This window comes from Trachypithecus francoisi, unplaced genomic scaffold (assembly GCF_009764315.1).
Source record: "Trachypithecus francoisi isolate TF-2019V2 unplaced genomic scaffold, Tfra_2.0 Lachesis_group3, whole genome shotgun sequence".
Classification (NCBI taxonomy): domain Eukaryota; kingdom Metazoa; phylum Chordata; class Mammalia; order Primates; family Cercopithecidae; genus Trachypithecus; species Trachypithecus francoisi.
In genome coordinates this window covers 4,714,812-4,730,800 of record NW_022681468.1, presented here as the reverse complement: position 1 = coordinate 4,730,800, position 15,989 = coordinate 4,714,812, and the positions used below count along the sequence as shown (strand labels likewise).

Genomic DNA, 15,989 nt, shown 5'->3' with positions numbered 1-15,989 from the left:
TTGGGAATACAGTCACGTGCCACCATTCCCGGCAAATTTTTTGTATTTTTAGTAGAGCCAGGGTTTTACCATGTTGGCCAGGCTGGTATTGAACCCCTAACCTTGTGATCCATCCTCCTTGGCCTCCCAAAGTGCTAGGATTACAGGCGTGAGCCACTGCACCCGGCCTATCTTTCATTCTTCTTCACTAATTCTTCCTTAAAAAAAATCTAGTCCAACAAAACCACATTGTCTGAAAAACCTTTGTAGTGCAGAGTTAAAATATACTCTGTAGTATATTACTTGGCTTTGCTAAGTTGTGGTTCTAAAGTGTTTGACTCAAAGTTTAAAAATCCGTATTACTAATTGGTAGCTTTTGTGTGGTATATACAACAGAATTTTAAAAGTCTTCCAGGCATGGTGGCTCACACCTGTAATTTCAGCACTTTGGGAGGCTGAGGTGGGAGGATCACCTGAGCCCAGCAGTTAGAGGCTGCACAGAGTGAGACCCTGTCTCATAAAAAATAAAAATAAAGTTTATTTTATTTATTTGTTTTGAGACAGAGTCTCATTCTGTTGTCCAGGCTGGAGTGCAGTGTTGTGATCTCAGCTCACTCCAGCTTCCACCTCCTGGGTTCGAGTGAGTCTCCTGCCTCAGCCTCCCAAGTAGCTGGGATTACAGGCCTGCATCAACACGCCCGGCTAGTTTTTGTATTTTCAGTAGAGACAGGGTTTCAGCATGTTGGCCAGGCTGGTCTCGAACTCCTGACCTCAGGTGATCCACATGCCTCACCCTCCCAAAGTGCTGGGATTATAGGCGTGAGGCATTGCGCCCAGTTTAAAATAAATTTTAAAGCCTTCATTAGTCAGCATTTCTTGATTACATATCTTTCTCCTTTAGGTCACAGCAGTTGCACAACAGAATCAAGGAGAGGTCCCTGAACCCCAAGATATGAAAGTGGCTGAGGTTCTCTTTGATGCTGCAGATGCGAATGCCATTGAGGAAGTAAACCTTGCTTATGAGAACGTCAAGGAAGTGGACGGGCTGGATGTTTCCAAAGAGGGCACGGAAGCCTGGGAGGCTGCGATGAAGAGGTACGATGAGAGGATCGACAGAGTAGAGACCCGGATCACTGCTCGCCTTCGAGATCAGCTTGGCACAGCCAAGAATGCCAACGAGATGTTCAGGATTTTCTCGAGGTTCAATGCACTGTTTGTCAGGCCTCACATCCGTGGGGCCATTCGCGAATACCAGACCCAGCTGATCCAGCGTGTGAAAGATGACATCGAGTCTCTTCACGACAAGTTCAAGGTCCAGTACCCACAGAGTCAGGCCTGTAAGATGAGTCACGTTCGTGACTTGCCCCCCGTGTCGGGGTCTATCATCTGGGCTAAACAGATCGACAGGCAGCTGACAGCCTACATGAAACGGGTGGAAGACGTCCTTGGCAAGGGCTGGGAAAATCACGTGGAGGGGCAGAAACTGAAGCAGGATGGAGACAGCTTCCGTATGAAGCTCAACACACAGGAGATCTTTGATGACTGGGCGAGGAAGGTGCAGCAGCGCAACCTCGGTGTCTCGGGGCGCATTTTCACTATTGAAAGTGCTCGGGTTCGGGGCCGAACTGGAAATGTGCTTAAGCTGAAAGTTAACTTTCTTCCTGAGATTATCACACTATCCAAAGAAGTCCGGAACCTCAAGTGGCTTGGTTTCCGAGTCCCACTGGCGATTGTGAACAAAGCCCATCAAGCAAACCAGCTTTACCCATTTGCCATCTCACTGATTGAGAGCGTTCGTACCTATGAACGGACCTGCGAGAAGGTGGAGGAGCGGAACACCATTTCGCTTTTGGTGGCTGGCTTGAAAAAGGAAGTGCAGGCCCTGATCGCAGAAGGCATTGCGTTGGTGTGGGAATCCTACAAACTTGACCCGTATGTACAGCGCTTAGCAGAGACTGTCTTCAACTTCCAAGAAAAGGTATGCTCTTGTGTAATCCTCAGGTGTCCTGGTAACGAATGAAGCACGGTAATAGCGAACTCAGCTAAAACACTAGGTCTCCCGAAGAAGGCATGCATGGTTGATGCAGCATATGGCCATGTGAGCTGCAAGGGAGGATGACCCTTTGTACACTCACCAGGCTGTTAGATGGTGCTGGGGCTTCAGGGAGGCCATTAAGTAACAGCCTGAGTTTAGAAACAAGTGGAGAGCTGAAGGACACAGGAGTCTGACAGAGAGCAGAATGCAGTTTTGTTGCTGATACAACTGAATGCAGAGCAGGCTCTAGGTCTGCAGCCATGGAGGCCTGCTAATGACCTACCCAGAGCCTGCGGCTGCCAGCAGACCAGATGCATATGACAGCGAGGCTGGCTCACCAGTCACAGGAGGAGCTGAATGGAGCACGTTTATTTCCTTCTCCCAGATTTACCCATCAGAGGCCACCCCTCCCGTGAGTGGGAGTAAGGGAAGAGAAGCTGGGGAGGTTCCATGCATTTTCCTTCCCTCTGCAAGGACATGCGAGTGGGGATTAGTGTTCTCACCCCAGCAGCTAGGATTAGCTACTTATGGAAGAACTGCCTGGAGCATTTGTCAATGTATAATACCCGAGGAGAACGTTGTGTGAGAATAAAGGAATAGAGTGTGAGTGGGTGTTTTAAATATTAAATATTTCTTCCTTCAGGTGGATGATCTGCTGATCATTGAAGAAAAAATAGACCTAGAGGTCCGTTCCTTGGAAACTTGTATGTATGACCATAAGACATTCTCAGAGATCTTGAACAGAGTCCAGAAAGCAGTGGATGACTTAAATCTGCACTCCTATTCCAATTTGCCCATCTGGGTCAACAAGCTTGACATGGAGGTAAGGGTTAGAATTTGCTTGCGTGTTCCTCCTTTTTCTTCTGCTTACCCTCCAGTAAGTTTATTAGTTTGTCACTAGAAAGTATTTTTCCCTGGAAATTATCTGTGATAGTTCACTTCCCCTCCAAAATCTCATTTAACTGATGATGGAACTGAATTGTGGCCAGGCACAATGGCTCATCACGCCTGTAATCCCAGCATTTTGAGAGGCCGAGGCAGGCAGATCGCTTGAGCCCAGGAGTTCAAGACCAGTATGGGCAACATAGCAAGACCCTATCTCTACTATAAATACAAAAACTAGCCAGGTGTGGTGACGAGCACCTGTAGTCCCAGCCACTCAGGAAGCTGAGGCGGGAGGTCACTTGAGCCCAGGAGGCGGAGGTTGCAATGAGCCGAGATTGCACCACTGCACTCCAGCCTGTGTGGCAGAGTGAGACCCTGTCACACACACACAAAAGGAACCGAATTATGATAACTGCATGTCAGCACTCACATCAAGTTTAAGTTGGAAGCAGGGAGATAAGAGGGAGGGGAAAGTACTCCCTTTATTTGCTGGATATTTGATAACTTCCTATTTGCCCTTCCTTGCTTTTCTTATGATTCATGTTACTTTTTCTAGCCCTCCAGGTGACCTCCTCTGATGACCCTGCCCCTCCCCAACACCCAGTTTAGAAATCCCAGCCACATTCTGCCCCTACCCATATATCCCTGTAGATGAGTGGGGGCAGGTAGAAGGTTTGGTATGTGTGTGTAAAGCACGCTTACCAATCCATTCCTTTTCTCGTTGGTGGACTTCAGAGAGCACGCCAGAGGAGAGTGTTGGGGAGGAGGATATTTTATAGCAGAGGTTACAGGTTGTGAAGGATTGGTGATTCGGTATCCAAAGATGGAGAACACAGCCTAACAAGTGATCTGTGGCTGGGAGAAAGTGAGATTCTGAGAAGAGAGAGATGAAGGCTTATAGTTAGGAACTGTGTATCTTTGATCTGAAACACATACCACTTTCTAATTAGCTTGCTTTGTGAGCTGACTTTTAGAATATAACGTTGTCTGTAGATTGAAAGAATATTGGGCGTCCGTCTGCAAGCTGGCCTGAGAGCTTGGACCCAGGTTCTTCTTGGACAAGCTGAAGATAAAGCAGAAGTTGACATGGACACAGATGCTCCACAAGTTAGTCACAAGCCTGGTGGAGAGCCAAAGATCAAAGTGAGTACTTCTGTGGCATTCTATTTGCTAATAAGTACAATAACAAAACTCTCCCGTTAAAAAGCACCTATGAAAAGGTCACTTAGTGTGGACACGTGGCAGATGCCACCTTAACCAGGTGATGAAGGTCAGCCTTACCCGTGGCGATGTGCAGATGTCATGTGCCCTCTGATGTGATGTGATGGGAAGGGAAGGGCAGGTCACCTCTGCACTCTTTTTCCAAAATCCCTCACTCTCATGCGAGATGTTAACATTAGAGAAAGCTGGTGGAGGATATGTGGAAACTCCTTGTACTTCCCTTGCAACTCTCCTAAAAGTCTAAAATAATTATTTTAAGTCCTACAAAATGAAAAAGTAAATTTTAGAAAAAAAAAAAATACACTGTGGAAAAAAATTTGTTACCAAACATTCATGCAGTAAATTATTTCAAGAACTACGGGTAATGCCCTAGGTGGGCAGTGGACTCTGTCATCTCGACTTGTGTAGGTACATGCTGTGGAGTTTGCACAGTGACAGAAGAAAATGTTCAGACCATGACATTGAAACGTACTCTACTGTTTTAACAAAGGTCTCAGTCCACATCCCTGGGAAGAAGGTGGCACACAGTGGCCACCACACAGAGTAGTAGTCTGTGCCTCCCGAGCCATCTCTTTCCCATTGGTGTGGAGCTTAGTGAGCTTTCTACACAGCTGAATCCTTCTGTCAGCTAGCACTGTGTAAGGAGGCCCTATCTGCTGCTGTTGGTGGTGGTTACAAAGGAGTCCCCCTTACAGTAAGTGTTTATAGTGTTTGCGTTATAGTCACCAATAAAAAGGCCTCACAGAACAGTAAAAACTTTGATCTGGGAGAAACAGTTGGCTTTGTTTCCCTACCTACATTTTACCTTTTTATTTTTTTCCCTTACACTTGAAAAATGTTTTCATTTTTAAATATTTCTATTTTTACCTTTGACTATTACTATTATTGGATATTCATCCCCAGAGCATACTTTTTAGAATACCAAGTCCCAGAGAAGCAAATGAGTGTTTCTGAATTGATACAATTACAGTCATGCACTGCATAATGACATTTCAGTCAACGACAGACCACATATACAGTGGTGGTCCTGAAGATTACGATACCATATTTTTACTGTCCCTTTTCTTTTTCTTTTCTTTTTTTTTTTTTTTTGAGACAGAGTCTCACTCTATCGCCCAGGCTGGAGTACAGTGGCCGGATCTCAGCTCACTGCAAGCTCCGCCTCCCAGGTTTATACCATTCTCCTGCCTCAGCCTCCCGTTACTGTCCCTTTTCTATGTTGAAATGTGTTTAGATACACAGATACTTACCATTGTGTTCCAGTTGCCTGCAGTATTCAGTACAGTAACATGCTGTGCAGATTTGCAGCCCAGGAGCGATTGGCCATGCCACGTAGCCTAGGTGGGCAGTCGACTCTGTCATCTCGACTTGTGTAGGTACATGCTGTGGAGTTTGCACAGTGACAGAATCACCTAACCGTGATTCTCAGAATGTGTCCCTGTTGTTCAGCAACACGTGACTGTCTGGTGGAGACTAAGTTGGAATTCTTGTTTAGCTTAAAGCACTGGCAGGTGGCACAGACTTACCTGACCTTGGTCAACCTAAGTCATTGCCCGACAACTGATAACCTGACTTGTATCACTGCTTCAGTGGTGCTAGTTTCTCAGGTCTCAAGGTCGTGATATTGAGACATCATCATATACTTATGTCCCATCAGATGAAGGTTCATTTGAGTACCTGTTATCCTTAGAGGACTTTCATTATCCTTAGAGGACTCACTGGTTTCTTTTCATAAGCAAAAAGTGCCTCTTCTTAAAGAGCACTTTGCAGACGTTTCACTCCTTTTCCAGTAAGTTTGAGTTAGGAGCTTTTACCTTGTAGCAGAGCAGTATTAACATGTAGTTGGTTCACCTGGGAAACGAAGAGTCTGGCTGTGGGGCTGACCGTGTGGATGCGGGTCACACTGAGTGTGGGAGAAGGTGTTGTGTAATATGCTGAGGCGGCCACCTCAGTGGAGAAATGGAAAGACTCAATTTTAAGCTAATGTGAAATCAGAGAATGCTGTAATAAATAAATGCTTTAAGAGTATTCAAAATATGCTTCCATATTTCAAATTATAAAATGTAACATGAGAGGAGATTTTGCGTTTGACATTGTGTCTGGGAAGGAAGGGCCAGACCTTGGAACCTTTGGAAGCTGCTGTCACAGGTCTTGCAAGGTTAGGCCTAGGCTTTGGTCTAAAAGGAACATTTAAAAAGTTGCCCTGTCAAGTTATTTGGTGTCACTGACCAATTGCATCCCTGCTAAAAAGCAAGAGGCATCGTTGCCTGGATAATAGAGGATGTGTTTCAGCCCTGAGATGTGCGAGTTGAAGAGCTCGGTTTTCACTGAGCATTTCTGTCATTCCAGTTATCCCCAAAATTTCTATGTATTATATTTTTGGGGAAGTGGGGTGTGCTCATTTTTTTAATCTAACAACTAGTTTTGGGGACTTGCCCACATCTCTGGGATTTGAATGGGGATTGTATCCCATTTTACTGTCTTTTAGGTTTACATTTACCACGTTTCTCTTCTCTGCTCCCCTTCCCCCCTGGGGACTCCTCTTTGGCTCCTTGAAGTTTGCTGCTTAGAGTTGGAAGTCCAGCAGGCAGGTGATCATGCTGCAAGCTCTTTCTGGACCTCTGGCAAAGGGAGTGGTCAGTGAAGGCCATCGTTACCTTGGGATCTGCCAGACTGGGGTGTTTTTGGTATCTGCTGTCCACAGCTCTCCACTGTAATCCAAATACTTTGCCAGTGCACTAATGTCTTTGGAGATAAAATTCATTAGTGTGTTACTAAATGTTAATTTTCTTTTGCAGAAAATACAGTACCGTGTCTTCATTAATTATTAATATTTAAAATATTTCATTCCTTAACTCTCCTTCATTTGCTTTGCCCACAGCCTATTCAGTTCCTTTTTTTGGCAGGATTCTTTTATTTTATTTTATTTTATTTTTATTTATTTATTTTTTTTTGAGGCGGAGTCTCGCTCTGTCGCCCGGACTGGAGTGCAGTGGCCAGATCTCAGCTCACTGCAAGCTCCGCCTCCCGGGTTCACGCCATTCTCCTGCCTCAGCCTCCCGAGTAGCTGGGACTACAGGTGCCCGCCACTTCGCCCGGCTAGTTTTTGTATTTTTAGTAGAGACGGGGTTTCACCATGTTAGCCAGGATGGTCTCGATCTCCTGACCTCGTGATCTGCCCGTCTCGGCCTCCCAAAGTGCTGGGATTACAGGCTTGAGCCACCGCGCCCGGCCTTTTTGGCAGGATTCTGCAGAATGTGTCTCACCCGCTACTGAGATTGTTCAGCCTCTGATGTATTTGTATTGATTTGTTTCTGGTGGTAGCTTGTCCTGAAATGTGTGTAGAAAGCAAGTGTTATATGATAAAATTGTTGTGTAGTGCGTGCTGTGTAGAGTTCAGAGGAAACCGGACTCAGTGACTAACGATGCCAGAAAATGCGAGTGACCAGCCATGGTTCAGACGGCAGTGGTGCTGTTTCTCTTTTGTGGCCTCTTAGACTTCTGTTGCCCTAAGATTCCGTTTTGTGGGGAACCCATTTTTCCACCTGGTCTTTCTTGACAGGGTTTTTTTCTATTTTAAACAGTTTCTAAATAAAGTTCTGTATTTCAAGAGTGAAAAAAAAAAAAAAACCACACACACACAAATTAGCTGGGCATGGTGGTGCGTGCCTGTAGTCCCAGCTTCTTGGGAGGCTGAGGCAGGAGAATGGCTTGAACCTGGAGGCGGAGCTTGCAGTGAGCCGAGATGGTGCCACTGCACTCCAGCCTGGCGACAGAGTGAGACTCCGTCTCAAAAAAAACAAAAACAAAAACAAAACAAAAATTAGCTGGGTGTGATGGTGCATGCCTGTGGTCCCAACTACTTGAGGGGCTGAGGCAGGAGGATTGCTTGAGCCCCGAATGTCAAGTGACCCATGTCACCACAACACTCTAGCCTGGGTGACAGAGTGAGACCCTATCTCAAGAAAACAAAACCAAAGGACTTGGCATGGTGGCTCACGCCTGTAATCCCAACACTTTGGGAGGCTAAGGCGGGTGGATCACCTGAGATCAGGAGTTTGAGACCAGCCTGACCAACATGCTGAAACCCATCTCTACTAAAAATGTATAATTAGCTGGGTGTGGTGGCACATGCCCATAATCCCAGCTACTTGGGAGGCTTAGGAGAATCACTTGAACCCCGGAGACGGAGGTTGTAGTGAGCCAAGGTTGCACCATTGCACTGCAGCCTGGGCAATAAGTGTGAAACTCTGTCTTAAAACAAAAAAAAATTGTATTGAAATAGATTGCTGAGTAAAAAATGAAACCTTTCTTTCACAGAATGTCGTTCATGAGCTAAGAATAACCAATCAGGTAATCTACTTGAATCCGCCAATTGAAGAGTGCAGATACAAGCTGTATCAGGAAATGTTTGCCTGGAAGATGGTTGTACTGTCTCTACCCAGGATCCAGAGTCAGAGGTACCAGGTAAGCCTTCAGCGACTTGAAGCACACTCCTCTGACCAGGCTTCTCATGAGCTCGTGATACCACTTCTTCATGGTGCTGCTTTAAATGAGCTCTTGATGTTGTTTACAAACTCCAGACATCCCAGGGGAAAGTTAGGGAGGCTTTTTGTGCCCTGACCTTTTTTTCCAACTAGTTACTTGGCATTTGTAGCTTGGTGTCAGTAGTCTCTTTGAACTTCTGTCCATGAGCTTCTTTGGGAATCTCAATTCCTGCTTCTCCCTCTCCTCCCCACTCCCCACTTTTTATTAGGGGGATTTTAAAACATACACAAAAGTTGAGGGAATCAAGAGTCCCCCACCACACAGCTTTATCAATATGTGGCCAATGTTATTTATATTTTCTTCCCTACCTCCACCCCCACCAGATTATCTTAAAGCAAATCTCAGATATAATATACTCTTGGTAAATTTTTAGAGCAAAAGGAAAGCTCAAAAGACCATTTAGTCCCGTGTCACTTCTAAACAGAACCAGTGGCTTTCAAATAAAAAGATGGCACAACTTCTGCTATTGCAGACTCTTCCAGAATTTAGTGATCTTGTTAAGACATTATCCCTTTTCTTAACTTTGAACATAAACTCAGATCTTTCAGGATTTTTTTTGAGGTAGTTAATTGCCTATGGCTAAAATCATGGTAGTGTTTCACCTAATGCTGGGCACTGTCCAGCTAATCAGAACCAAGCTCTAGATATTGGCTTCTGCCCTTCAAGGAGTCCACATACAATCCTTAGCGTCTTTCTCATCATGCTTCTGTTTTTAACCAGCCTTGTTTCTATTTGCATCGTTCTCTTGCTTATCTCCAAATTTAACAAACTAAAGCCAGCAGTCTCCTTGTTCCCTAGAGCCCATCCCCTCACTCTTGTGCAGCTCTTCTTCCCTCTCTTCTGGGTCTTCTTTCAGTACCTAAACGGGACCCCATGTCCCCTGCAATCTTCATAAGGAAGCTCCCTTCTCAGGCACTCATCCAGCCTCCTCCAGCACTGCTCTGTGTGATCACCTGCGGTGCCACCCTGCTGACTAGTGGGCTTCTCTGTCCTTTCCTCACCTCTTAACTGCAGGATTTGATGAAGGCTGCCTCCTGCGTGATGCACTGGACTCTTCAGAACACCGTGCCTCCTGGTTCTCCTTCCACTTCAGTGGCTAGTCTCCTTTATTGGTTCCTCTTTTGCCTTCCCCTTAAACTCCCTCTAAATGTTCCATTCCCTCTCCACTCCTATGCACTGTCTTTGTGGTCTCATCTAGTCTTACTGACTTTAAATGCCACCTGCAAGCTGACAGCTCTGTGTTCGTATCTCCAGCTGACCTTTCTCCCGACTCCAGGCTTGTCTGGCCAGCTGCCAGCATGACATCTCCACTTGGCTGTCTGGGAGTGGCGTCACACTGAGCACCTCTTGAGCCCTACCTCCCCAAGTTTGATCTTTCCTCAGTCTTTCACTTCCCATCCTTCAGCTCATTCAGGCCAAAAATCGTGGTATTGTCCTTGACTCCCATTGTGTGTCTCTTGAAAATGAATGCTGAGCTGTTTCACTGGACCCACACCGTACAAGGTACCATCACCTCTCACTTGAATTATTAATGTTCCCTCCTATCTCTTCCCTCTGCCTTTGCCTCCCTAAAATCTGTTTTCAACACAGCAGCCAAAGCAAGTCTTAGATTCTAAGTCAATCCTGACACTCTTTTCGGAGCCGTTGAATGACTTCCTATCTCGCTCATCATGAAAACCCAAGCCCCAGCGGCTTGCTGGGCCCCATGTAATGTACTGCTTATTGTTTCTGTGACTTCAGCTGCTGCTGCTGCTTCTTCCTTCACTGGCTCTGCCCCGTCACATTGCAGTCTTGCTGGTCCTCAAACATGCTGGTAGACTCTTGGCCCTACGCCTTCACATTTGTTGATCTCAACTCAAAATCCTTGGCAGCAAATATTCACAACTTACCCCTCCCCTCTTCCTGGTTTCTCGCAACTTTCCCCTTCTCAGCGAGGCCTTTCCTGACCTCACTATTGAAAATGCATCCTTCCCCGTGCTGCGCCCACACTCCCTCTCCTCCTCACTCTTGCTCCGTAGTTCTGTCTCACCACCTGACATTCTGGCTGTTTTGCTTATTCCCTAATCGCATCTCTCTTCTCATAGAGTGTAAGTAAGCAGGGATTTTTTTATCTGCTTTTTGTACCTAGAATAGTGTCTAGCACATAACAGGCACTCAGAGAGTTAAAATGAGCAAATGGCTTCGCGCACTCTTCAGCTGTTTTTGCATTGCCACATTTCTCTGTTGTCATTAATGTGTCTTGTATTGGTTTGATGCGTTAAATATAAGTAGGCTTTCTGGTTACTTGTTGTCAGGGTAAGTGGATGTTACCCCTTAAATGCCATTTTGGCCATGAGCTTTTTTTCAGTTCATTTTAATTAAGTAAAAGGTGGCACTTAGATTACCGCTTTCATATACACTACTTGCATTCATTTCGGCTTTGGTTGGCTAGGTGGGTGTACATTACGAATTGACTGAGGAAGAGAAATTCTATCGGAATGCTTTAACACGGATGCCTGATGGCCCTGTTGCCCTGGAAGAGTCGTATTCTGCTGTCATGGGCATTGTAACTGAAGTTGAGCAATATGTCAAGGTAAGAAACTCCTAATTTCATTCAAATATACATATGGTCTATTCTAGACACTTAAGAGTACAAGATACAAAGAACATGGAGCTAAAAGGTCTTGACTGTATGTATGGTTCGCTAGATTCTATTTGCTCTTTCAAAGCAGAGAGTAAATAATAGGATACATCTTTTGGTGTTTTAACCATGACATTCGAGAATAGTAAGTTTTATTCTTTTTTGATATGAAAATTCTGAGAATCTCGAGTGAGAATTTCTCTAACAGTGGTGAAAGACATGAACCTTCTTAATGGAAAATGTGAACATAAGAGGTGCTAGTATTCTACAAAATGAAAACTCAAACTATTATTTAACTGTGTTATTCATTTGCAGGTTTGGCTTCAGTATCAGTGTTTATGGGATATGCAAGCTGAAAACATCTATAACAGACTTGGAGAAGATCTCAACAAATGGCAGGCTCTCCTGGTCCAAATAAGGAAGGCCAGAGGAACCTTTGACAATGCAGAAACCAAGAAAGAGTTTGGACCAGTAGTTATAGATTATGGCAAGGTGAGCCCTGCTGTCTGGTTGAAAGGTATCAAGGGTAGTGTAAAAGCAGTATTTCTGTTAGACTGATACTCATTTGAAGGATAAACATGCCAGCAGGAAAGAGCTGATGATGTGTTGTGTGCTGTTTCACCCTCAGGTACAATCTAAGGTGAACTTGAAATACGACTCTTGGCATAAGGAGGTTCTTAGCAAATTTGGGCAGATGCTAGGATCAAACATGACGGAATTCCATTCCCAGATCTCAAAGGTGAGGACATAAGATTCTGCCTCTGTAACCAGTCTACTGGGAAACCCCGGCTCTGTGATGAAATGCTCCCCTCTCTCTGAACAGTCCCGCCAAGAGTTGGAGCAGCACTCAGTAGACACGGCCAGCACCTCCGATGCAGTGACCTTCATCACCTACGTGCAGTCTTTGAAACGGAAGATCAAACAGTTTGAGAAGCAAGTTGAGGTGAGCTCTATGAATATTTAAAAATTTTCAGCCGGGCGCCGTGGCTCACGCCTGTCATCCCAGCACTTTGGGAGGCCGAGGCGGGCGAATCACAAGGTCAGGAGATCAAGACCATCCTGGCTAACACGGTAAAACCCCATCTCTACTAAAAATACAAAAAATTAGCTGGGTGTGGTGGCGGGTGCCTGTAGTCCCAGCTACTCGGGAGGCTGAGGCAGGAGAATGGCGGGAACCTGACAGGCGGAGCTTGCAGTGAGCCGAGATAGCGCCATAGTCTTGGAGAGCAAGACTGTCTCCAAAAAAATAAATAAAAATAAAAAATCACACTAGATCTGTAGTTTAATTTGGCTTCTATAGTGTTTTGCGTTCTGAGAGAATGACCTGACTCAACCCTTAAGACACTCTTCTTACTATGGCCCACAGATCATCTCTATGACAACAGGCTGATGTGCTTGTTAAAACTCAGTGCAGGCCAGGCGCGGTGGCTCACGCCTGTGATCCCAGCACTTTGGGAGTCTGAGGTGGGCAGATCACCTGAAGTCAGGAGTTGGAGACCAGCCTGGCCAATATAGTAAAACCCCATCTCTACTAAAGATATACAAAAAATTACCTGAGTGTGGTGGCACGTGCCTGTAATCCCAGCTACTCAGGAGGCTGAGGCAGCAGAATCGCTTGAAGCTGGGAGGTGGAGGTTGCAGTGAGCCGAGATCATGCCACTGCACTCCAGCGTGGGTGACAGAGCGAGACTCCATCTCAAAAAGCTAAATAAATAATGAAAAACTCAGTGCTGATACTTGGCATCTAGGTTTTTCTGTTTTTTTTTGTTGTTGTTGTTGTTTTCCGAGATGGATTCTCGCTCTTGTCACCTAGGTTGGGGTACAGTGGTGCAATCTCGGCTCACTGCAACCTCTGCCTCCCAGGTTCAAGCAATTCTCCTGCCTCAGCCTCCCAAGTAGCTGGGATTACAAGCACCCACCACCATGCCCGACTAATTTTTGTATTTTTAGTAGAGACGTGGTTTCTCCATGTTGGCCAGGGTGGTCTCGAACTCCTGGCCTCAGGTGATCTGCCCGCCTTGACCTCCCAAAGTGCTGTGATTACAGGCGTGAGCCACCATGTCCAGCCAAGTATCCTTTTAATAACTTGGAATAAAGGGTGAAGCCCAGCTCTACCTTGCTTTGTATCCTGTCTGGGGCCATCTGGATGCAGTGGAGTGCAGCACCCAGACTAGCTGCAGTGGGCTCTCAGAGGAAGCTGCCCTCTGGCCACGATGTCTTAGGATGAATGGTTTTAGGAGAAGAGCACATGTATTGATCTTGTGTGTTTTGTTTTGTTTGAGGCAGCATCTCACCTGTCACCCAGGCTGGAGAGCAGTGGCAAGATCCTAGCTCACTGCAGCCTCAATCTCCCGGGCTCAAACAAACCTCCCACCTCAGCCTCTTGAGTAGCTGGGGTTACAGATACATGCCACCATGCCCGGCTGATTTTTTTCTTTTTAAGTAGAGACGACGTCCTGCCATGTTGCCCAGGCTGGTCTTAAACTCCTGGACTCAAGTAATCCACCCACCTCAGCCTCCCAAAGTGCTGGGATTACAGGCGAGAACCACTGTGTCCGGCCAATCTTGCATGTTTTATAACTATCAAGTGCCTTCTCTTTTGTGGGGCTCTAATTCATAATTTCTATCATTGTTATAGAAGAAAAAATTTGATGTATTTGTTAATTCTCAAAGCTCTACCGCAATGGCCAGCGCTTACTGGAAAAGCAAAGATTCCAGTTCCCACCTTCCTGGCTTTACATTGACAACATCGAGGGAGAGTGGGGAGCCTTCAATGACATCATGCGGCGAAAGGACTCTGCCATTCAGCAGCAGGTGGCAAACCTGCAGATGAAGATCGTCCAGGAGGATCGGGCCGTGGAAAGCCGCACCACCGACCTGCTGACCGACTGGGAGAAGACCAAGCCTGTCACGGTAAGTCCCGCCTGTTGGGGACCCAGGAGACTCTTCACCCCGCAGTGTGATTTGGTGACTTTCTTTCAAGCCTAAAAGTCCTTGCTCTGACTGAGCTTTCCAGTACTGACACCTCTTTTCCGTTTTGTAGTTAAAAAAGCAGATGGAGATAGTAAATGTGAAAATATGAAGCCCAACTTAGACTTCTTTTTACCCAGAATGGCATTCAGGAGCTGGTTTTAAGGGTTAAAGTTTTTCTGTTCTTAGATCATTCGTTCTCTTACGTAGATATGGACAGAAATTATAATTTAATTTCCTATAGACAAAGGCCAAGCTTCCCACTGCTGCTGCTAGTTAATTTGATTTTGGATGGATGGTCTCTGTTTTTGCCAGTGCTGCTGGTGGATTGTGGGGAGGCAGGTTCTGTTGCCATCGTTACCGTAGCCATTAAACCTGCCACCACTCAGAAACTGCCACATCCACTCTTCTTCATGCATTCAAGTATTTATTGAGCACCGACTGTGTTCCAGGCGTTGTTCTAGGTCGTGGTGGTATAGCAGTGGGTGAACAGGACAAGAGCCTCCTACCTTCATGGAATGGCGCTCAGTGGGAGAGAGAAAAAATGAGCCAGAAGAGACAGGCAAGGCAGGTGGTGGTGGTGCTGCTGCGACAGAAGCAGATGAGAGGGCGCTGGCTTGGTGGCTACTGCTGTGCCGGGGAGGGTGGTGTGGAAGGGGGCTGGCAACTTGTGCTGACAGCAGAGGCGATAGTAGGTGACAGTGTGTTTGGTTTACTGGGAGTGAAATTCAAAATTGTATGTATTTTATGTTCTGCTCCCTTTGTTACTTGGATTGGTGGTTTCCTAAGGGTGCATGAAATTATCTGGAGAGCATGTACATGCAAATGCCTGGGCCCTCTCCTCTCTACATGCTGATCCAGTTGGGTTATCGTGGGTCCCAGGCGAGTGGTTTGTTTTCTTTCTAGTTTTCAGATTTTTAAATTTTTATTTATTTAGGGAATATAAGCATAGAAAAGACAAATGGAAAAGATGTGAACATATTTTGAATATTAATCTGTTTTTCTCATTTGGGGATGTAAGTTTCCTATCGTAGGCCTAATGACAGATTGAGCCTTCCACAAAGATCTGCTGGTGAATGTCCCATCCTGCCCGCTTCCCTGCTGCTGGGCCCCTCCCTGCGGGTTCTACTGTGTGCTTAGTTCTTAATTTTGATTTGGTGGTCTCTGCTTTTGCCAGTGCTGCTGTTGCTGCTAGGTTATGAGTGCTTGTTCCAGTGGAGGAGTTGAGTAGTAATAGCAAGATTCTGGTCATCAAAATTTGAATATTTCTTATCACCTCACCTTGGTGCCAGTAATGTGTTAGAGTTTAAAAAAATTTATTTTTTTTTGAAACGGACTCTTACTCTGTCCCCCAGTCTGGAGTGCAGTGGCGTGATTTCAGCTCACTGCAAGCCCCACCTCCTGGGTTCACACCATTCTCCTGCCTCAGCCTCCCAAGTAGCTGGGACTACAGGCGCCTGCTACCACCCCTGGCAAATTTTTTATATTTTTTACTAGAGACAGGGTTTCACTGTGTTAGCCAGGATGGTCTCGATCTCCTGACCTCGTGATCCGCCCACCTCGGCCTCACAAAGTGCTGGGATTACAGGCATGAGCCACCGCGCCCGGCCAAAAATTTTTTTTGAGGCAGAGTCTCACTATGTCGTCCAGGCTGGAGTGCAGTGATGTGGTCATAGCTCATTGAAGCCTCTGTTTCCTGGGATCAAGCGTTGTAGCTGGGACTACAGGCGT

At 45.9% G+C, this 15,989-nt stretch overlaps 1 protein-coding gene across 1 annotated transcript in view; it reads left to right on the top strand.

Moving 5' to 3' along the window:
- DYNC1H1 (dynein cytoplasmic 1 heavy chain 1) overlaps positions 1–15,989 on the top strand; it is a 92,678-nt gene that overhangs the window by 22,107 nt on the left and 54,582 nt on the right. The window contains exons 8-16 of the mRNA XM_033191286.1: positions 881–1,957; positions 2,658–2,837; positions 3,893–4,042; positions 8,441–8,587; positions 11,100–11,240; positions 11,604–11,780; positions 11,917–12,027; positions 12,112–12,231; positions 13,962–14,201. Coding sequence (XP_033047177.1) covers positions 881–1,957; positions 2,658–2,837; positions 3,893–4,042; positions 8,441–8,587; positions 11,100–11,240; positions 11,604–11,780; positions 11,917–12,027; positions 12,112–12,231; positions 13,962–14,201 — 2,343 coding nt within the window. The remainder of the gene's footprint in view (positions 1–880; positions 1,958–2,657; positions 2,838–3,892; positions 4,043–8,440; positions 8,588–11,099; positions 11,241–11,603; positions 11,781–11,916; positions 12,028–12,111; positions 12,232–13,961; positions 14,202–15,989) is intronic.